The 22,468-nt window shown below is 39.8% G+C and overlaps 1 protein-coding gene across 4 annotated transcripts in view; it reads right to left on the minus strand.

Annotated features, from left to right (window-relative positions):
• VWA8 (von Willebrand factor A domain containing 8) overlaps positions 1-22,468 on the minus strand; it is a 383,005-nt gene that overhangs the window by 221,076 nt on the left and 139,461 nt on the right. For all 4 annotated transcript variants that reach the window (XM_015098045.3, XM_042254643.2, XM_060394273.1 and 1 more), the window contains exon 21: positions 4,990-5,066. In XM_015098045.3, the coding sequence (XP_014953531.3) occupies positions 4,990-5,066 (77 nt within the window). The remainder of the gene's footprint in view (positions 1-4,989; positions 5,067-22,468) is intronic.

Below are 22,468 nucleotides of genomic sequence, written 5' to 3' on the forward strand. Positions count from 1 at the left end.
ATAAAACAGCACAAATTCTCCTAAGAATGAATAACTGCAATGCTCACTGTATCATCCTTAAAATGTAAAATACGAGTCTTGCTTTGTGTCTTGTGGCTCAAAAAGTAGAACTATGATATGTTACAAATGAAAGTTATTTAAGCAAAAACTAGCAAACTAGTTCAACATTTCGATTCTTTCATTATTTTCCCCAAACTTGGTCCATGTAGGAAGAAAAAACTGGTGAAAAGGCTTAAAGGTGAGAGAAATAAGGAGCTAATTTTTTAGATTCAGTACAACATAAAAGACTGAAATAATTACAAATACGAACAGTATTACAGCTCCTTAAAATAGGACTATGTTTCTTATTTCTTTCTATATCTGGAAAACACCTAGTCTTGTCATCTTGACATAGTAAATTCAAAAAAAAGAATATAAGGCATAATTCATACAAAGAAGAACTATGAGAACATATAAAAATAGGCAAAAAGTTTTCCAAAGCTATGTAAGTGAGGTATAAAAGCTTAGGAATTGAGATGACCTACCTAGTCATCCCAGTTAAAATTATTAAATTAAAATTTGCTCAAATTTTGTTAAATTTATTCCTAAATGTTTTGTTCCTTATAATAGTATTTAAATACTTTAATTTTCCCATTGTCCACTGCTTTTATATTAAAATACAACTGATTCTGTAGCTTGACCTTGTATCCTGTGACCTTGCTTAAGTTACTTACTAGTTGTGATAGTTTTTTCTTAGAATTTTCTATGTACATAATCATGCTGTCTCTAAATAAAGAAAATTTAAATTCTTCTACTTAATTATATGTGCCATTTATTATTTTTTCTTGCCTTATTGCACTGGCAAAGACCTCTAGCACGATGATGAACAATGAATATTCTTGCCTTTTCCCCAATCTTGGGAGGAAGGTATTTAGTTTTTTTTTTTTTAAACCAGTAAATACAAGCTAGTTATAGGTTTTTCACTGATGCCTCTTAACAGGTTGAGGAAGTTTCCAGATATTTGTAATTTGCTGTAACATTTTATCATGAATGAACATTGCATTTTACCAAATTTTTTTGTTTGTTGGCTTTTTTTCAGGGGGACAGAGGCAATGACTGAAATAATTATATGGCTTTTCCTTTATGCTGTAAATAGAGTGGTTTACATTATTTGATTTCAAATGTTAAACCAACCTTACATTCCTGGGATTAAAACCCATTTGGTTATGATGTATTATCCTTTTTACATATTGTTGAATTTGATTTGTTAATATTTGTTAAGAATTTTTCTATCTGCGCTCACAGAGAATACTGAACTGTAATTCTCATATTATACAGGTTTGCTGGTAAAAAAAATACTCTGTTTTTGTTCATCTAAGAATGTCTATACTTCTAACAAATGTTTTGCCAGATATAATAATGTCTATTAACTTTTTATTCTTCTTTTGGCCATTGAAAAGCAACCATTTCACTGAATTGTGGTTACTCATGACAAATCAGTGGTCATTTTTATGATTTCCCCTCATATATAATATGCCTTATTTATTTATTTAATTATTTTGTGGGCAGTTTTAAAGATTTCCTCTTTCAATTTTAAACAATTTGATTACAACATACTTTGCTGTGGATTCCTGCTTATCTTGCTTGAGGTTCAGTGAGCTTCCTGGATTGGTGATTTAAAGCTTTTCAAAAAATTTGGGAATTTTTCCATCAGTACATCCTCAAATAATATTCTGCCCCAGTCTTTGTTCCCCATCTTTTGTTTTTTTTGAGATTTTAATTGCCCATATGTGTGTGGTGTTGGAGAAGACTCTTGAGAGTTCCTTGGACTGCAAGGAGATCCAACCAGTCCATTCTAAAGGAGATCAGTCCTGGATGTTCATTGGTAGGACTGATGCTGAAGCTGAAACTCCAATTCTTTGGCCACTTCATGTGAAGAACTGACTCATTTGAAAAGACCCTGATGCTGGGAAGGATTGGGGGCAGGAGGAGATGGGGACGACAGAGGATGAGATGGCTGGATGGCATCACCAACTCAATGGACATGAGTCTGAGTGAACTCTGGGAGTTGGTGATGGACAGGGAGGCCTGGCGTGCTGCGATTCATGGGGTCGCAAAGAGTCGGACATGACTGAGCGACTCAACTGAACTGAGACTGCATTTTTAAGGTTGCTATTTCTGTACTGAGAATTCCTAATTATTCCCTCATTATGTTGATTCCCCCTTTACATGCCTGAACATATTTAAGGCAACTGTTTTACAGTCCTTGTCTGCTAACTCAATCATCTGTCATTTTGGGGTCTATTTCTATTGACCAATTTTCCTGCTTATCTGTATGTCTAGTAGTAGTCTATCAAATGCTTGATACTGTAAATGCTCTGTTGATAAATGTTTGGATTTTGTAGTCTTCTTTCATTCAATGGTAAGTTTGTTCAGCTAAGCAGCTAATTTACTTCTGAATCAGCTTAATTGTTTCCAACACATATTCTCCCCAACATCTAACCCTTTCATTTTAAAAATCATTTTGTACGAGAAAAACTTAAAAAATAGTGTTAAGTAACAAACATCCTTGCTTTTTTTTCAAGAGTTATTTTTAAATTTATTAAGGCAAGCATAGAATAGCTTTTACTCTAGGGACAGATTTATCCTACTTTTTTTCCATTATATTTATTTTTTTAATTTAAATTTATTTATTTTAATTGGAGGCTAATTACTTTACAATATTGTATTGGTTTTGCCATACATCAACATGAATCTGCCACGGGTATACACATGTTCCCAATCCTGAAGCCCCCTCCCACCTCCCTCCCCATACCATCCCTCTGGGTCATCCCAGTGCACCAGCCCCAAGCATCCTATATCCTGCATTGAACCTGGACTGGTGATCCATTTATTATATGATATTATACATGTTTCAGTGCCATTCTCCAAAATCATCACCCTCTCTCCCTCTCCCACAGAGTCCAAAAGACTGTTCTATACATCTGCGTCTCTTTTGCTGTTTCACATACAGGGTTATCGTTACCATCTTTCTAAATTCCATATACATGCATTAGTATACCGTACTGGTGTATAAAACACATTCTTATGGGGAGTATTCTGGAGGACTGCAATCATTTATATGTGGGTTTACAGTAGTTTATTAGTTTGTGTGGACATTTCATTTTTGGCTTTAGATAGTGAAATCTTAGAGGCACTGTTTTAAATCTGAAAAGTTTTCACTTAATGATGTCCTATTTTATTAATTCTAGGATACTCATCTTTTTACATTTTACACTTTAGCATGACTGAAATTGAGATATATCTTATGGTCGCTAATAGCTTCCAATCACTGTCATCCTGAATTGACATCTTTTTCCTCCAGAGATGTTTGCTTCTGTCAGTCACATGGGCTTACTACCAACCCAGTACTACTTTTTTTTTTTTCCCAAGATCTTAGTTTTTTATTTTATTTTATTATTATTATATACTTTTTTACTTTACAATATTGTATTGGCTTTGCCATACATCAACATGAATCCGCCACTTCTAAAGCACAGATTTCACAGGATATATCTTTGAATCCCAGGAGTAAGTTTAGTGAAGGCTCTTAACCATGTGGGAGCTCTGGTAATTGTTCAGCTCACCAGTCTCTAGTGGTTGTTCCTTCACCAGTGTCTGTGAGTCACGTGGTGCTAGTGGTAAAGAATCTGCCTGCCAGTGAAGGAGACATAAGAGACCCAGGTTTGACCCCTGATTCGGGAAGATCCCCCGGAGGAGGGCATGGCAACCCACTCCATCATTGTTGCCTGGATAATCCCGCGGACAGAGGAGCCTGGTGGGCGACAGTTCATGGGGTCACAAAGACTCAGCACGACTGAAGTGACTCAGCACACATACGCGCACTGTGGTAGGCCAATCTAGCACCAGTAACTTCCTCACAACCAGAGGGGTAAGTGCCAAGAGGGAGCTTCTGACCACCACTCGGCCCTGGCGGCTCAGACGGTAAAGCGTCTGCTCGCCGTGCGGGAGACCCGGGTTCGATCCCTGGGTTGGGAAGATCCGCTGGACAAGGAAATGGCAACCCACTCCAGTACTCTTGCCTGGAAAATCCCATGGACTGAGGAGCCTGGTGGGCTACAGTCCATGGGGTCGCAAAGAGTCGGACACGACTGAGCGACTTCACTTTCACAGCTTTACTCTGGTACTCTTCTCTTTCTTCTTTGGTCCACTAACTTTACCTTCTTTTCTCCTACATTTTCCTCTCAAAAACACACCATTATCTAGTAAAAGGACTCAAAACAAAAATCAATTCTTGTAACTCAATCCAGGATTTATTTCCACTACACAATATTTTTGTTAATCTCCTGGGATTGAAACAATAACAATTGAATCTAGTTTTAATTTGCTTATTACCTGGCATACTCCTGAATTTTTTTTCTCTCTCCTTTGGTGGATCTGCTGCATATTTTGTATTTTAGAAAGATTAAGACCAAGTTCATTAATAAAGCTAAAAACAATCCATGTTGAGAAAATCTATCTGATTAAAAGCTATCCCTGGACCAGCAAACCACACAAAACTAAATAATCCATAAAGTGTTTTCCAAGAAGGCAAGAGTAATAATTTACTTCCTCATATTTTTGAATTCCTTATCTCACACCTGAGATTCACAGTTTACTGTTTCTCCTTGTGAGCTACGTTAAGTTCCTGTTAGAGAGTGAGCTTAGTCTCTACATTCTTTTCTTCTAATTTAAGAGCCTTTATCCTGATGAAAACTACTCCCTGAATGCAATGTTCATCACTTTGTCCACAAAATATCTATTAATTCATGTTTATAAAGCATTAGTCACTTCAAACATAAATTTTGCATGATTTTATTACCTTTTAAGAAGAGGAGAGATAAGGGCAGAAGGAAGAGAAATAAACTGGTATATTAACAGTGGGCTTTTAAGAAAGTATTTTTAAACTGCACTAGGAGCAAAATCAATGCTTAGACCAGATCCTAAGAGGCTGTGGGTTCATCCTCTTACCTGTGCAGCTGGATATATTCTCGGGGTCTGTTGAGCAGGTGAAGGAATCTATCAACAATCTTGTTTTTTCCCACACCCTGTAATTACACAGAAAGCATTAAACAAAAAGGAAACTTGTCTGGAGGTAAAACAAACCAGAATAATCTCCTACTGATAATCTGTCCTAGTTTATTGTTAATGCAAACCAAACTAGTAAACATATACAACACATCTTTTATGACATAGTTTTTTTTTAACTGACTTCTAAATATACTAGCTCTAAGTTCTTCTTATTTAAAAGGAAATTCAAAATTTCAAGATCAGATTCCCCCTCACTCTTTCAAATTCCTCCTGAGCAACTTCAGGAGCTTGCTGTGGTTGTGTTGTATTGGTCGCTCAGTCGTGACTGACTCTCTGTGACCGCAAGGACTGCAGCCCGCCAGGCTCCTCTGTCCACGGGATTTCCCAGGCAAGAGTACTGGAGTAGGGCGCCATTACAAGCCCTATAAATGTAGGATGCAATGTGAAGTCCCTGGCTGCCACTAAGAGGCTCCTTTGCTATGTCTTCTTTCAGTGTGTTAAAAAAGAAGGAAAATTCAACTGAGTAAACTTTAAACATCTTATTGAGCTTATTCAATGGTTCATGGATCTGGCACACAGAAAGGAGAAGCACAGAAGAGACTTTCATGAGCAGAAGGGAGCAGGGCAAGGAAGTTCCACCAGCAAAGCTGTTACACTAGGTTGTGACAAGGCCACCTTCCGCAGGGCTCTCTTGGGCCAGTGGCCTCATCAGTGCTGACCAGGTGATCCTCATTTACGGGTTTAAGACTCCAGTTCTGGGAGAGGCTGAAACTATAATCAAGGTGAGTCTGGGTTTTGTGATGAGAGTTTAGCGTAAGGGACTCCATTTGGGGCTGTGTTACTTTTAACACATTTTAGAGTCTTCCGAACTCCAGCCTCATCTGTCTCCTGGCTCCATATACTCTCCCTGGGAATCTCACCTACTCCCTTCACTTCAGTCGTCTCATATAGCTCACATGTCTCTCCTAAGCCCCAGCTGAGATGAGATCTCCTGTTTCGAATTGTCAACTGAGCTTCTGTACCAGACGTTCATACTGAACTCATTATGCTTCCACCAAAACCTACTCTGCTTTCTTTTTAACCCACTCTTAACAGTATGGCCTCATACCCAGTTGGTCAATGAATGAGTCTCAGAATGTTTTTGACTGCTGTATTTTTTCCCTGCTCCATTCCAAACGTCACTAGAATCTCTGTAGTTTCGATTTGCAAAACTGTCCCTTCCTTCCTTTTTCTCTCCCTCCCTCCTCTCCCTCCTTTTTCCCTCCCTCCTTCTCTTCTCTTCTTCCTTTTATTTCCTTCCACTCCTTTCTCCTCCACTTCTCTCTCCTCCCTCCCTTCCTTCCTTCCATACCTCCTTTGTCTAATTTATCAACCTTTTTAGCACCTAATGTTCTAGGTATTATACTAGCTGAGTGGGATACAATGATAAATAAAATAACTATAACCCCTGACCACACTCATAGCTTACAACCCAATAGGAAATAGACAATGAAACAAACAAAATACAGTAAGCCCCCTACATACAAACTTTCAAGTTGTGAACAGTCAGAGATGCAAATGTGTGTTTGCATGTCCACTGACCTAAACGAGTTCAGATATCTGGTGTACACTGCCATGTGCACGCTCCTCTATGACTGGTTGTGATGTTGTGTACTTTACTGTAAAGAGTACAGTATCTTTATATCGAGCCCAGGGGGTCTAAAAGTGTAAAAGCAGCAGTATACAGCTGATTGTGATAGTTTGGTACCAAGGCTAACTTTGCTGTGTGCGCACACTAAATCCCTTCCATCATGTCCGACTCTCTGTGACCCTGTGGACTGTAGCCCTCCAGGTTCCTCTGTCCATGGGATTCTCCAGGCAAGAATACTAGAGTGGGTCGCCATTCTCTCCTCCACGGGACCTTCCCCACCCAGGGATAGAACCTATGTCTCCTGCAGCTCCTGCATTGCAGGCAGATTCTTTACCTGAGCCACCAGGGGAGGCCTTAGTTTTGTTGTACTTATAAACAAATTGGACTTATGAATGAGCTCTCTCAGAACAGAACTCTTTTGTATGTAGAGAAGTTACTGTAGATGTACATGTGATGTGTTCTGCTATGGACATCCAAAGGTCTTGAAGATTTAACCAAAGGCTCAGGAAGTCCCACTATGCACAGTGATATTTCAGCTGAAATATCAAGGAATTAAAGAGGTTATGGGAAGGAGGAGAAACAGGAGTGTTCCAGGTAGAGAGAACAGTATGTGTAAAGACTTGGGGCACTGGAGAGCTGGAGCACTGGGCAGATCCAAGTGAAGTCAAGGAACAGGAGTGAGGAAGGGAATAATAAGGAACAAGCCTACAGCAGGAGGCAGGGTCTAGCTCGGGCAGTCCTGGAATCCAAGTGAGAGTTTGGATTGTTTCCCAACAGCACCAAAAGGTCACTAAAGCAGAGGGGTTAACAGGATCAGATTTTCACTTTAGGAAAATCATTCTGGTGAAATGCCAGGAAAGAGAACAAGACTGAAACCAAAGGAAAGCCATTTGGAAACTTCTTAACAAACTCAGGCCGGAGATGGTGGTGGCTTCAAGTAAGGAGCTGAGAGATATGAATGTACTTAAGAGATAGTTAGGGGAAAAGACTAACAAGATCTGAGGATGAACTGGATGTGAGGTGAGAGAAATAAACCTTTCTGTTTTGGGCAACAAGGCGGAACGTGATGCTACTTAAAGACACATGAAACTAGGAGGCAAGGTGCCTTTGCTGGCTTGGGAGGGAAGTCTAGTATTAAAAAAAGGCAGTTTAACTTTGGAAAGATTGACTCTGCCGTGCCTGCTTCACGCATCTGCTCCTGCCTCTCTGACTCACTGTCTCTGCTCCAGGGCAGCCCATCACTGTGCTCAGACCCCTAGAAAGGGTCCTCTTGGGCCTCCCACCTCCAGATTCACAACTGGCCAGTCCACCATTTGTTTAGTTATCTTTCTTTTTTTCTTAAGCAGAGATCTCATCAGGTCATTTCTGGCTTCATTTTAAAAGCTCCAATAATTCCTTCGAGGAAATGCTAAAAGCATAACCCAGGAAGGAATTTCTGTAAATATCCTGAGCAAAATGAGACAGTTACAGCGATTTGTTCTTTCCAATCACAGTTTTCGCCTAGAACAAAAAAATCCTGAGGATTACTTTAATTGAATAAATAAATAAATAGTATCTTATTTTTCCATTACAAAAGCCACATATACTCATTTTTCTCAACAAGAAGTTTAGAAAACAAAAAAACTACCCAATGTGCAATTGTCAAAATAAATCTGCTACCATTTTCATTTTGTTTCTGTGGATATTTATCTTTACTTACTAGTCGTTATCCTATGTATACAATGTGATCCTTTAATAAAAACTGGCACAAAATAAATAGCTTTTATATCACACTTGACTCCTTTAGAAGATAATATTTAGTCGGGAAGATCCCCTGGAGGGGAAAATGGCAATTCGTTTTGAGGATTTTTGCCTAGGAAATCCCACCGACAAGGAGCCTGGCAGGCTACAGTCCGTGGGGTCCCAAGACTCAGACACGACTGAGCAATGAACAACAAAAGGGAATGAAAATTTTAAGAAGAAGGAGGAACCTGTAGAATGAGAGATGATAAAAAAAACCACAAATTGTCTCAAAAGGATGATGCTTTCTTTTATCATTACTCTTGTCTCATCATGTTCTTTGTGACAAGGTGCTAGAAAGAAGGACCTTTACAGAGCTGGGAGTCGGACGGCTGTTTGACTACAGGGTTTGGAGGAGGAATGATTCTGTTAAGCCCCTAAGGACAGGAGGAAAACATACTTTAATTTATTAAATATTTTAAAATAAAATAAATATTTAAAATAAAATAAAATTTGAGGAAAGAACCGAAGAAAAGGAAAGGGGAGTCGTACAGTTTGCTCTTGCTGAAGGAGGGAGAAACCTCTTCCAGCAACATTCTGCTCCCTTTGGGCCAACAAAGAGGAGGACCCTGACGTTTTTCGAGTCTTCTGCTGCATGCCTACCCGCCCTTCCAGTGCTTCACCACCCACACCCTCACGCCAGCCATGTCAGTGGGAGGTAACTCTTCTGTCTTGGAGAAAAGCAAACTTAAGTTCAGGGCTTCAGCGCTAAAGAATCGCCTGCAATGCAGGAGACAAAAGAGACATGGGTTCAATTCTTATGTTGGGAAGATCCCTGGGAGAAGGGGACGGTTACCCACTGCAGCATCCTTGCCTGGGAAATCCCATGGACAGAGGAGCCTGGTGGGCTACAGTCCATGGGGTCGCAAAGAGTTGGATACAACTGAGCATCGGTTCAGTTCAGTTCAATCGCTCAGCCGTGTCCAACTCCTTGCGACCCCATGGACTGCAGCACGCCAGGCTTCCCTGTCCTTCACCAACGTTCGCGGATCTTGCTCAAACTCAAGTCCATCAAGTCAGTGATGCCATCCAACCACCCCATCCTCTGTCGTCCACTTCTCCTCCTGCCTTCAACGTTTCCTAGCATCAGGGTCTTTTCAAATGAATGAGTTCTTCTCATCAGGTGGCCAAAGTATTGGAGCTTCAGCATCAGTCCTTCCGATGAATATTTAGGACTGATTTTCTTTAGGATTGACTGGTTTGAACTCCTTGCAGTCCGAGGGACTCTCAAGAGTCTTCTCCAACACCACAGTTCAAAAGCATCAATTTTTCAGCGCTCAGCTTTCCTTACAGTCCAACTCTCACATCCAAACATGACTACTGGAAAAATCATAGCTTTGACTAGATGGACCTCTGTAAGCAAGGTAATGTCTGTACTTTTCAATATGCTGTCTAGGTTGGTCATAGCTTTTCTTCCAAGGAACAAGCAAGCGTCTTTTAATTTCATGGCTGCAGTCAACATCTGCAGTGATTTTGGAGCCCAGAAAAATAGTCTCTCACTGTTTTCATTGTTTCCCCATCTGTTTGCCATGAAGTGATGGGACCAGATGCCATGATCTTCATTTTTTGAATGCTGAGTCTCAAGCCAGGTTTTTCACGCTCCTCTTTCACTTTGATCAAGAAGCTCTTTAGTTCCTTTTTGCTTTCTGCCATAAGGGTAGTGTCATCTGTGTATCTGAGGTTATTGATATTTCTCCTGGCAATCTTGATTTCAGCTTGTGCTTCATCCAGCCCAGAATCTCACATGATGTACTCTGCATATGAGCTAAATAAGTAGGGTGACAATATACAGCCTTGACCTACTCCTTTTCCAATCTGGAACCAGTCTGTTGTTCCATATCTGGTTCTAGCTATTGCTTCTTGACCTGCATACAGATTTCTCAGGAGGCTCGTCAGGTGGTCTGGTATTCCCATCTCTTTCAGAATCTTCCACAGTTTATTGTGATCCACACAGTCAAAGGCTTTGGCATAGTCAATAAAGCAGAAATAGATGTTTTTCTGGAACATGTTGCTTTTCCTATGCTGCAATGGATGTTGCCAATTTGATCTCTGGTTCTTCTGCCTTTTCTAAATCCAGCTTGAACATCTGGATGTTCACGGTTCACATACTGTTGAAGCCTGGCTTGGAGAATTTTGAGTATTACTTTGCTAGCGTGTCAGATGAGTGCAAGTGTGTGAACATTCTTTGGCATTGCCTTTCTTAGGGATTAGAATGAAAACTGACCATTTCTAGTCCTGTGGCCATTGCTGAGTTTTCCAGATTTGCTGGCATATTGAGTGCAGCACTTTTCACAGCATCATCTTTTAGGATTTGAAATAGCTCAGCTGGAATTCCATTGCCTCCACCAGCTTTGTTCATAGGGATGCTTCCTAAGGCCCACTTGACTTCACACTCCAGGACGTCTGGCTCTAGGTGAGTGATCACACTATCATGGCTATCTGGGTCATGAAGATCTTTTTGTTTAGTTCTTCTGTGTATTCTTGTTAACTCTTCTTAATATCTTCTGCTTCTGTTAGGTCCATACCGTTTCTGTCCTTTATTGAGCCCAACTTTGCATGAAATGTTTCCTTGGTATTTCCAATTTTTTTTGAAGAGCTCTCTAGTCTTTCCCGTTCTATTTTTTCCCTCTATTTCTTTCACTGATCACTGAGGAAGGCTTTCTTATCTCTCCTTGTTATTCTTTGGAACTCTGCATTCAGATGGGTATGTCCTTCCTTTTCTCCTTTGCCTTTTGCTTCTCTTCTCTTCCTTTCTTAGCTATTTGTAAGACAGACAACCATTTTGCCATTTTGCATTTCTTTTTCTTGGGGATGGTCTTGATCACTGCCTCCTGTACAATGTCACAAACCTGCATCCATAGTTCGTCAGGCACTCTTGTCTATCAGATCTGAGCATGCAAGCACACAAACTTAAGTTCTAAGCAGTTAGGATCCTGCAAACAATGGGATTTTAAAGGCAAATTCACTCTGACTTAAAAGAGGGGGCTGTTCTCTGCTTCACTCTATTGCAAAACAGAATGTCAGGAGGTAGTCTCCCTGAATTGCTTTACATGAAAGTTTATTATTCTAATGTTGTGGAGTCATAAATCAGTTACTCAAAGATTATAAAACAGCCTAAAACATGTATCCAGGAACTCCCTGTGTGCAAGGTTCAGAAGGCAGAAGGTGAGGAAGTCCATTTTTCTTTCTTCTGCAGTAATTTTTAAAATCGTCTCCAAGTGAGTGAGTGCCGTGGCTAGTGTTCAGCTTGCCATGTGCTCTCCGAAGCATCTTAACTTTTGGCCTTCCCTCCAGTTCCTCCTAATTCTTCAATAACTTTCATAGAGTGGGCTCCATTTGTATAAAATTTAAAGATTTTTTTCATCGGGTCCTTATTTTCCTTAAAAACACTAACTGCATGAATGCCATCAACAAATACCAACTGCAGTCAAACATGACAACTAAAAAGCCAGCATCACAGTAGCATCAGGAGAAGCAAATCGCTTTTTAAAAACAAACATGACGTTTTCATCGGATGTTGAAACTTTTACTTCTTTGTCTAAAATGCCTGAAAATGTACTTACTATACAAGCAACTGGGAGACTCTGACAATCAATCCTCCTTAATCTGTCTCAGGTAGAGGTTTCTACCACCATCTTCATTCATTTGAATAAAGAGGGCCTAGACAAGCTGATCTCCAAACATGATCTTATTCTAATAGTTTTTAATCCAAGAACACAGTGAGAGGTCCCTGCTTCAGTAATCACTGGAAATTTATTTTCCAAATTCTCTCAATGAACATACATTATTTATGTATCCAGAAAAAAGAATTAAACTGCATAGTAAACAGTTCCAAACATTTGCATAAACAGGTTCCCTGTAACAGATCCAGAAACGGTACTCGAAAGTCAGGCAAAACAACACACCTTTCAACTGCACTACTAGTTTGCATGGCTTTAAAACACACTGATAAAGCTTCCTGGCAAAGTCCAAAGCTCCTTTTCAAACAGGAATAATAAAATCCACATCCCTGAAATTTCCCTTTGAAATAATGTGCTGCTGTAAATGGCAAAGTTAGCTCTTTGGTAGTTTGGTCACTTAGTATAACCAAAGCAGCCAATATAAACACCGTGGGGGGAAAAAAATCAATGTGCTTAAGAGAGCAATATACAGATTCAGAACAAAGGCAAGAAAACACTCCTAAGAAACACTGGATGGATAAACTGAAGATCAAAGCGAACACGCGGGCTTCCCCGGTGGCTCAATGGTAAAGAACCTGCCTGCCAATGCAGGAGACACTGGTTCAATCCCTCGGTTGGGAAGATCCCCTGCAAGAGGACATGGCAACCCACTCCAGTATTCTTGCCTGGGAAATCCCATGGGCAAAGGAGCCTGGCAGGCTACAGTCCATGGTGTCATAAAGGAGTCGGACACGTCTCAGTGACTGAACAACAAGAGAGAGTGTGCAGCACGGCAAAGAATTTCCATATTGTGCTTTAGGCAACTTCATAGCAAGAGGTTTGAGAAGGGACACAAAACAATATGATATCCAATAAAGATAGCATTATGCTTGATGAAACCAAATACTGTATAGCCTTGGGACTCCTAAGCCACTGTAGCTATGAGAAGCACGGCACACTTTGTTATCAAATTCCCTGCTGCCACTACCAGCTGGGGACACAGGCGGGGAGAAGTCTGGACAAACTGTTCCGACTGTCTACAGACATTAGGCAATTATTCTGGCATAGCAACACGGTGTATTTCTGATGTTACACAGCAACAATCTGCCACTGCACAGTTCAGATGATTAATTAACAAGATCCACACGCTCCTTAATTTTGGCAATAAAATATTCACAGTATCTCAATATTAAATAATTCAACAAACATTTACTAAGCCAATACCAGGAAAAAACTAAATCTGTTCATTATAAGCCTTTAATTAACAGATGGTATGAGATACAAAGGATTATATAGAATTATGTAGTAACAATGTGTATAGAGTCCTCCTTAGTCAGTATTAAATATATGCTTACTGATTTGCATAGTGTATAAAAGATTTAAAAATTAAATGCTATGAAAATTCAGGGGAAAAAAACAATAATTGTTGGGAAGTAATTAAGACAGAAATTTCTATCTGGAAGAAATGAATATGGTTTCATTGCATTAAGTAAATTAATTAAGAAGTTAAATTGGGTTCATGAAATTTACTTTAGAAAATACTTCCTCACTGTAACGTCATCAATATTGGTATAATTTTGATAAAATGTTTATATTCATGAGAGTGGGTCAATATCTCTCAGGATAAAGAGAACAGGAGAACGTATCTTTCAACTTTCAAAGGGACTCAGGACGTGCATTAACTGAATGCAGGGTTCGCTCTTGTTTGCCTGCTGATGGAAACAAACCAACTGCAAAGTGACACTGGGGAGAACTGAGGAAAACTGAATGCAGGGTACCAGTGTATATTAAGGGGTTATTATTAATTTGTTAGGTGTAATAATCAGATTGCGGTTATGTCTTCTGCATTGGTGGGTACATTCTTTATCATGAGGGCCACCTGGGAAATCATGGTATGATGGAAAAAAAGCATGAGCTTGGAAGGTGTGAGTCCTAACTCAGCCATTAACTAGCTATGTGATCTTGAGCAGATATTGAAACTTTTTGAGTTTCAGTCTATTTGTCAAGTATGGAAAATAAAAATATTTATCTGAAAGGGTTTCCATAGAAATACATGAAATGATTTTTAAAAGTATATTGGAAATTGTAAAACATAGAATTATTACCATCTTTAATCCTTGTTCCTAAGAAACTTGTAATTCAATTATAGATGCAATGTAAAAATCAAAACAACTTTAAGAGAAGAATGAATTAAACACTGATAAAATACTATAAATGTTCCGAGGAAAACAAGATTCCTTCTATTTGGGGGAGACTAAGACAAGCTTCACAGGAGAAAAAAATCTGAGCTCTTGAAAACTACAGGATTTTCACAGGGAAAGATGAGAGGAAGAAGTTCATATGAAGCAAACAAGATGTAAAATGGCTGGGAGAATAAAAGGCATCATGTACTGCGTGCGTGCTATGTGGCTTCAGTCGTGTCTGGCTCTGAAACCCTATGCACTGTAGCCTGCCAAGCTCCTCTGTCCATGGGATTCACCAGGCAAGAATCCTGGAGTGGGTTGCCATGCCCTCCTCCAGGGGACCTTCCTGACTGAGCAATCACATCCACGTCTCTTATGTCTCCTGCACTGGCAGGCGGGTTCTTTACCACTAGCACCACCTGGGAAGCCCACTGCGTACTCAGGAAGGGTAAGAGACTCTGACTTGGAAAGAACTAGAACTACAAAAGAGGTTTGGAGACAGGTCATAGGTTTTTTTGAGCGTCTCTCTTTGAAGGAGATTTTATCGGATAGGCAAGAGGAGCCATTTCAGCTTTCAGGAGGAAAATAAGATTAAGAGATGCTAAGATCGATCTCAGTGTTGATAGATTAGAAAGTGCCATGGAACTGTAAAAGGTACCTGCAGAATCAGTACTCTGGAAACACAAAGCACATGAAAGTCGGAGACTGAGAAGGCATCTCCTATGAAAATCAGCCAGAGCTCACTTTTTGTTTGATAAGGACAATCTAATAGATTAGAATTTTGGTAAAGGTAATAAATATAGACTCTGGAATACAAGCAGAGCCTAAGTATAAAAATTTCACCAGAGTGCTATTATGTGGTAAAATCATACAAAGGGCCCACTTTAAGTGAAAAAAAAAAAGGGGGGGAAGAAAAAGTTGACAAATCTAGCACATTATTGGACTATATTCACCTAGAAGCAACTGCGATTATTAACTGTGTCTCATTACATACAAATTAAATCCTGATGATTTGCTTTGCAATTTGTTTAACATCACAAATGAGAAAACATTACTATATGCAGATGATTAAACTTCCACTTCTTAAAACAAATACTATACATTTTTAAAACAATTCTTATATAATGGGGGTACCTAAGCATTTTAGAACACGGCATTACTAAACTATTTCTTCCTTCAAATATCTGATAAAATGCAACCTCTCAAAATCCAAGTGTCCTTATTCAGAAACAGAAGGTTATTTATTTATTTTGACCATGCCATGTGGCATGGGGATCTTAGCTCCCCAAGCAGGGCTCGATCCATGGCCCTTACAGTGGAAGCACAGTCTTAACCACTAGACCGCCAGAGAAGTCCCCAGAAGTTTATTCTTAAGGAGTTTTTAAACAACAACAAAAAAATTACGCACCTATCAGCTGAATCTATAACCCAAAAAATTCATCACGAATACTTGGTATTTCAAATATAATAAAGCTCTACAAACCAAAAGAAAGTAATATATGGGGAGGAAGAAAGCATATTCTTTTCTTTCCTCACTGTTTTAATTTATTAATTGAAGGATAATTGCTTTACAGAATGTTGTTTTCTGCCAAACCTCAACATGAATTAGCCATAGGTGTACATATATCTCCTCCCTTTTGAACCTCCCTCCCATCTTCCCCATCCCACCACTCTAGGTTTATACAGAGCCCCTGTTTGAGTTTCCTGAGCCATACAGCAAATTGCCCTTGGCTATCTATTTTACATATGGTGATATAAGTTTCCATGTTACTCTCTCCATACATCTCACCCTCTCCTCCCCTCTCCCCATGCCCGTAAGTCTATTTTCTATATAGAAAGCTTATTCCTGAAGAGAGCTGTGATGATAAAAGCATCACTGGCTTGAAAGTAAATAGACATTTCTCTTTTTTACTGTCAGGAAAGCTGAAATAAATAGAAAGTCATGTTACAATTTTTTCAAAAAGCCAGCATGAAACTAACAGCATGAAAGGTACATGTAGCGTTATAGTTACAGTAAGTAGAAAATAATGCATACAGTGCATGCTGACAAAGGTCTGCAACAGGCAGCACTGGATACTAAGGGACCATGAAACACGTGATTTCAGCGTATCCTATCCCTTTCGGCTGACAGGCAGCACTGCTGCTTCTTTTACTGGGAAGCTGATGGATTGTTCCAAAAAAACCCCACACAGAAAAATGAAAAGATAAACTCAATTTTATCTCACCAATAGAAGATGGGGCCTACTTTACGTTGCTGTAAGTGATGTTTACAGACTTGTTTTTAGCTTTCCAACAGTTAAAAAACTCATCTAATGTCATAGATTCTTAGAAAAGGTAGTAATACATGGAAAGAAAAGATGGGATTTGGCTTAATAAAAATGATAAACATTGAGATACCTCAAAATCAACATTTATTCCCTTTAATTTCCTCACAATAAAAGTTACTACAAGTAACAGCGATCTTTCAAAGCAACATTAAATTGACAACTTCAACTACTAAAAAGTTTCTTTCATCAACTTCAGCCAATTTCTAATTTGCAAAACAGAAGGCTGGGTAGACTGTATCTATGTTTAGACAGCTTGTATTAATAGCATTCATTACATTTTGTTGTATTTGTGTATCAACCCACTGCTGGCTTCTCTGTCAATATTTAATGCCCAAAGCTTCTATTCTAATTAACGTTTTTTGCTTTTTGAGTAGTCATCACATAATGTTTCACCCCAGTTCAATTCCTGGGTTGGGAAAATCTCCTGGAGAAGGGATAGGCTACCCACTCCAGTATTCTTGGGCTTCCCTGGTGGCTCAGACAGTAAGAAATCTGCCTGTAATGCCGGAGACCTGGGTTCGATCCTTGGGTTGGGAAGATCCTCTGGAGAGGGGCATGGCAACCCACTCTAGTATTCTTGCTTAGAGAATCTCCATGGACAGAGGAGCCTTGTGGGCTACAGTCCATGGGGTCACAAAGAGTCCAACATGACTGAGCGACTAAGCACAGCACAGCATGTAATGTTTCAGAAAGAGAAAGAGTAAAAAAGGAGCCTGATCAACTACTAAAAATGGTTTACTTAGTTTCGAACTAAATCATGTGATTAAAACAGGCATTTTCCCAGATGGTTATCACTTTGCATTTGAGTGCAAACACCACTGACACCATCCCATGAGAGCTGAGTATCAGTCATTCTTTTTTTTTTTTTTACTTTACAATGTTGTATTGGTTTTGCCATACATCAACATGAATCTGCCACGGGTGTACACATGTTCCCATCCTGAACCCCCCTCCCATCCTGTATCCTGCATCGAACCTGGACTGGCAATTAGTTTCTTACATGATAGTATACATGTTTCAATGCCACTCTCCCAAATCATTCCACCCTTAACCTACCAGTTGTAGCTCTGCTTGCCTGTCTTTTTCTTTTTTCATTGTTTTGATTCACAAGGTCGGTAAAGGATGCAAGTGAGAAGGTGCGTAAGATATTAAGAAAGGTACAGAAGTATTCTTTCTAACGGCTGAGTAATACTCCATGGTGTATATGTACCACAGCTTTCTTATCCATTCATCTGCTGATGGACATCTAGGTTGTTTCCATGTCCTGGCTATTATAAACGGTGCCGCAATGAACATTGGGGACCCGTGGTGGATTCATGTCAATGTATGGCAAAACCAATACAGTACTGTAAAGTAAAATAAAGTAAAAATAAAAATTTAATAAAAAGAAAAAAAAAGAAAGGTACAGAAGTATCACTAATAAATAGAGCAGGGCATTTGAAAAGGTACTGATGAAGCACCTGAGTTACTACAACTGCAGAAGTACACATTCCTGAACAAAGAACCCCCCAGGTGATCAGGACTCTGAAGAAAGCACAGGGAAAGAGAAGACAGAACTCCACACTGGTTCTTAGAAAAGGGCACCTCTGTGGAGTACCTGCTCTACATGTGCCAACAAATCCTACGGGTGGCTTTCTTCTCTCCCATACACACCAAATGGAAGCAATTAAGAGTCTTAATAGTAATGAACCTGGTTGGCATTATGCTATGAAAAATAAGACAGACAAAGACAAACACTGCATGGTATCATTTATATGTGCAACCTTTTTTAAAAATTAATTTATTTATTTTAATTGGAGGCTAACTACTTTACAATATTGTGGTCTGTGCCATACATTGACACGAATCAGCCACGGGTGTACATGTGTCCCACCATCCTGAACCCCCCTCGTACCTCCCTCCCCACCCCACCCTCTGGGTTGTCCCAGAGCACCAGCTTTGGGTGCCCTGCTTCATGCATCAAATTTGCATTGGTCGTCTGTCTTACATATGATAAGATACAGGTTTCAATGCTATTCTCTCTTATCATCCCACCTTCACCTTCTCCCACAAAGTCCAAAAGTCTGTTCTTTACATCTGTGTGGTTTTTGCTGTCTTGCATATAGAGTGGTCATTACCATCTTTCTAAATTCCATATATATGTGTTAATATACCGTATTGGTATTTCTCTTTCTGGCTTACTTCACTCTGTATAACTTATTAGAACTGACTCAAATGCGTTCTTTTTTATAGCTGAGTAATTAATATTCCATTGTGTATATGTACCACGACTTTCTTATCCATTCGTCTGCTGATGGACATCTAGGTTGCTTCCATGTCCTGGCTATTATAAACAGTGCTACAATGAACACTTACATGTGTCTCTTTCAATTCTGGTTTCCTCGGTGTGTATGCCCAGCAGTGGGATTGCTGGGTTGTATGGCAATACTATTTCCAGTTTTTTAAGGAATCTCCACACTGTTCTCCATAGTGGCTGTACTAGTTTGCACTCCCATCAACAGTGCAAGAGGGTCCCCTTTTCTCCACACCCTCACCAGCATTTATTGTCTGTAAACTTTCTGATGGCAGCCATTCTGACTGGCGTGAGATGGCACCTCATTGTGGTTTTGATTTGCCTTTCTCTGGTAGTGAGAGATGTTGAGGATCTTTTCATGAGTTTGTTAGCCATCTGCATGTCTTCTTTGGAGAAATGTCTGTTTGGTTCTTTGGCCCATTTTTTGACTGAGTCATTTATTTTTCTGGAATTGAGCTGCATCAGCTGCTTGTATATTTTTTAGAGTAATTCTTTGTCAGTTGCTTCATTTGCTATTATTTTATTCCATTCTGAAGGCTGCCTTTTCACCTTGCTTATAGTTTCCTTTGTCGTGCAAAAGCTTTTAAGTTTAATTAAGTCCCATTTGTTTATTTTTGTTTTTATTTCCCCTACTCTGGGAGGTGGATCATAGAGGATCTTGCTGTGATTTATGTCAGAGAGTATTCTATGTTTTCCTCTAAGAGTTTTATATTTTCTGGTCTTATATTTAGATCTTTAACCCATTTTGAGTTTATTTTTGTGTACAGTGTTAGAGAATGTTCTAGTTTCATTCTTTTACAGGTGATTGACCAGTTTTCCCAAAACCACTTGTTAAAGAGATTGTCTTTTCTCCATTGTATATTTTTGCCTGCTTTGTCAAAGATAAGGTGGCCATAGGTGCAAAAGGCTGCACTCAAATAGAGTAGAAAAGTGATTGCCAGGGTCTGGGCAGTGGAGGAAATAGGGAAAGGTTGGTAAAAGAGTACAGACTTTCACATAAGAGATGAATAAATTCTGAGGATCTAATGGTGCAATATGGTAACTACAGTTGGAAACATTGTGCTGTATAATTGAAATTTACTAAGACAGTAAAATTTAAATGTTCTCACCAAATAAATATATAGACAAAAAGGTAGATACACGATGTAATGAATGTATATGACTCAGTAGGAGAAATTGTTTCACAATGTATCTGTAAGAAACATGTATATTACCATATGTAAAAGAGATGACCAGTGCAAGTTAGATGCATGAAGCAGGGCTCTCAGAGCCCATGCTCCGGGACAGCCCAGAGGGATGGGGTGGGAAGGAAGGTGGGAGGGGGGTTCAGGGTGGGGGGACTCATGTGCACCTGTGGCTGATTCATGTCGATGTATGTGTGGCAAAACCCACCACAACACTGTAATTATCCTCCAATTAAAATAAATTAATCAATTTTAAAAAAAGATGTTACGGGAAAACCCAAACGAACCTTTTAGCAAACCCAATATATCAAATCATGCTATACACTTTAAATATAATTTTTTGTCAGTTATACTTCAATAAAGGAAAAGATAAAAGTCTAACCACAGAATCTTCCCCATATCTTAACACAGATGCTACTTTTTGAAAACAAGTTTGAAAGTTACTGACGTGGACTGAAATATTGAGAAAGTTCCACTGAGGGTTTAGCCAGCTGCCATGGAAAGTCCAGTTTCCCTTGCTGACCTGGTGAGTGTGCACGTGTGCAGAGCTGCGCCTCAGTTAAGCAGTAAATGCTGCGTAGCGCTCAATCGTTATTAGAAAAAATCAAATGATTAGCACCTCACTATTCTGTCCTAGCGATAATGCTGCCAAGCTCTGACCTGACCCCATCAGTGTGTAATCATACCCAGCTGTACAGGCCATGAAAGCATTTTCTCTCCTAAGTGCTTTCTCTTACTCCCTAGATTCTGTCTTATTCATCATTTCCTTCATCAAACAGGTGCAAGTTTACCAAATAAGTTTAGTCAGTTCGTTTTAGAATCTCCTGAAAATAATCCAAGAAAGCCTAAATTTTAACTTCAAATCACTTCTAAATCATTTTGCCTACTCAGCAAAAATGTATTCTACACAGTCCTCTAAAGTATATTTGTTAAATGTCTATTATACAAAAGACATCAGGGAGGACACACAAAACACTAAGACTCTTCTCAAGGGGCTCTCGCTTTTCAGGAGAGAGACGACAGGCAGACACATAAGTCCAACAGAAGTCAAAAGAAATCTAAATGGCCTGCTGTAACAATTCAGAGAATGGACCCAAACCTTCAGCCTGAAGTGTTCAGGAAGACTTTATTAAAGAAGTATATTACAGAATATTACAGCCAGAGGGACCTTAGAAAACACCCGTTCCAGTCCTATCATTTTACAGATAAGAAAAAGAAAGAAACGAAGAAAGACAAAGCCCTTTAAGGAGAGAGAGCAATGAACCCAATAGTACATACAGAGACAAACAGTCTGCACAGGGAGGTAGACCTCTGGATCCCCAGCTTCCTGCTTTTCCATGATCCCACACTGCGCTCTGAGACTGGGAGGATGTGGGCAGGCAAAGATGGGGGAAAGAAGAGAGCAGGCTGGCGAAGACCAAACACTAAGATATAACACTGATAAGAAGGTGTTTGGGCTTCCCAGGTGGCTCAGTGGTAAAGACTCCATCTGCCAATGCAGGAGATTAAGAGACACGGGTTCAATCCCTGGGTCGGGATCTCCTGGAGTAGGAAATGGCAAAACACTTCAGTATTCTAGCTTGGAAAATCCCAAGAACAGAGGAGCCTAACAGGCTACAGTCCACGGGGTCTCAAAGAGTCGGACACGACTGAGCAACTAACAAGAAGGTGTTTGGAAAACAGTGTGTTAAGATCTGAGGACGTGATTTTCAGGGGAGAAATGAGACAAGACAGCAAGTAGAGTGAGATTAGACAACGGAAGACATCAAACGGCAGCCTGAGAGGCTTAGTCTTTCACTAGATGGTTTCATGGACACAGGGAGCAGAAGTTACTTGTAAAATCCAACTCAAAGTTCCTGCAACATTGGTGTCATTATATGACACTGATCACCTTAGAGGTTTATAATGAGAGGATAAAGAACCCTTCTGACATGAGAAAGGACAGTTAAGTGTAGCAAATTTCTAATGAATGCAATCTCTGTTTTTCAATATTTCTCTTTCTCCAAAGTGGAGGGTGACACCCAACCAGTAGAAGAAGGGGAGACACTGTGAGCTGCTGACGACAGCACTAATTGAGAGAGGTTGCTGTGATACCCCGCCTCCTGCTTCGCATCTCCGGGGGCTTTCAGCAGGGTCTTCCCAGAGGTTCCTTTGCCAACTCGCGGCAAGCCTGAAACTCGGTAGGATCTCCATCCTCACTGGATCCCGGGTTCACCCATGCACATGTAGAGAGGGAGCTGTTCTTCCCTCCACCCAACGCCGAGCCCTTTGCACCTTATTCTTTCCCTTGGGACTAGAAATAGGTGGCACAGTGGTAAAGAATCTGCCTGTAAATTCAGGAGATCCAAGAGATGTGAGTTCGAT

This window comes from Ovis aries, chromosome 10, assembly GCF_016772045.2.
Source record: "Ovis aries strain OAR_USU_Benz2616 breed Rambouillet chromosome 10, ARS-UI_Ramb_v3.0, whole genome shotgun sequence".
NCBI lineage: Eukaryota > Metazoa > Chordata > Mammalia > Artiodactyla > Bovidae > Ovis > Ovis aries.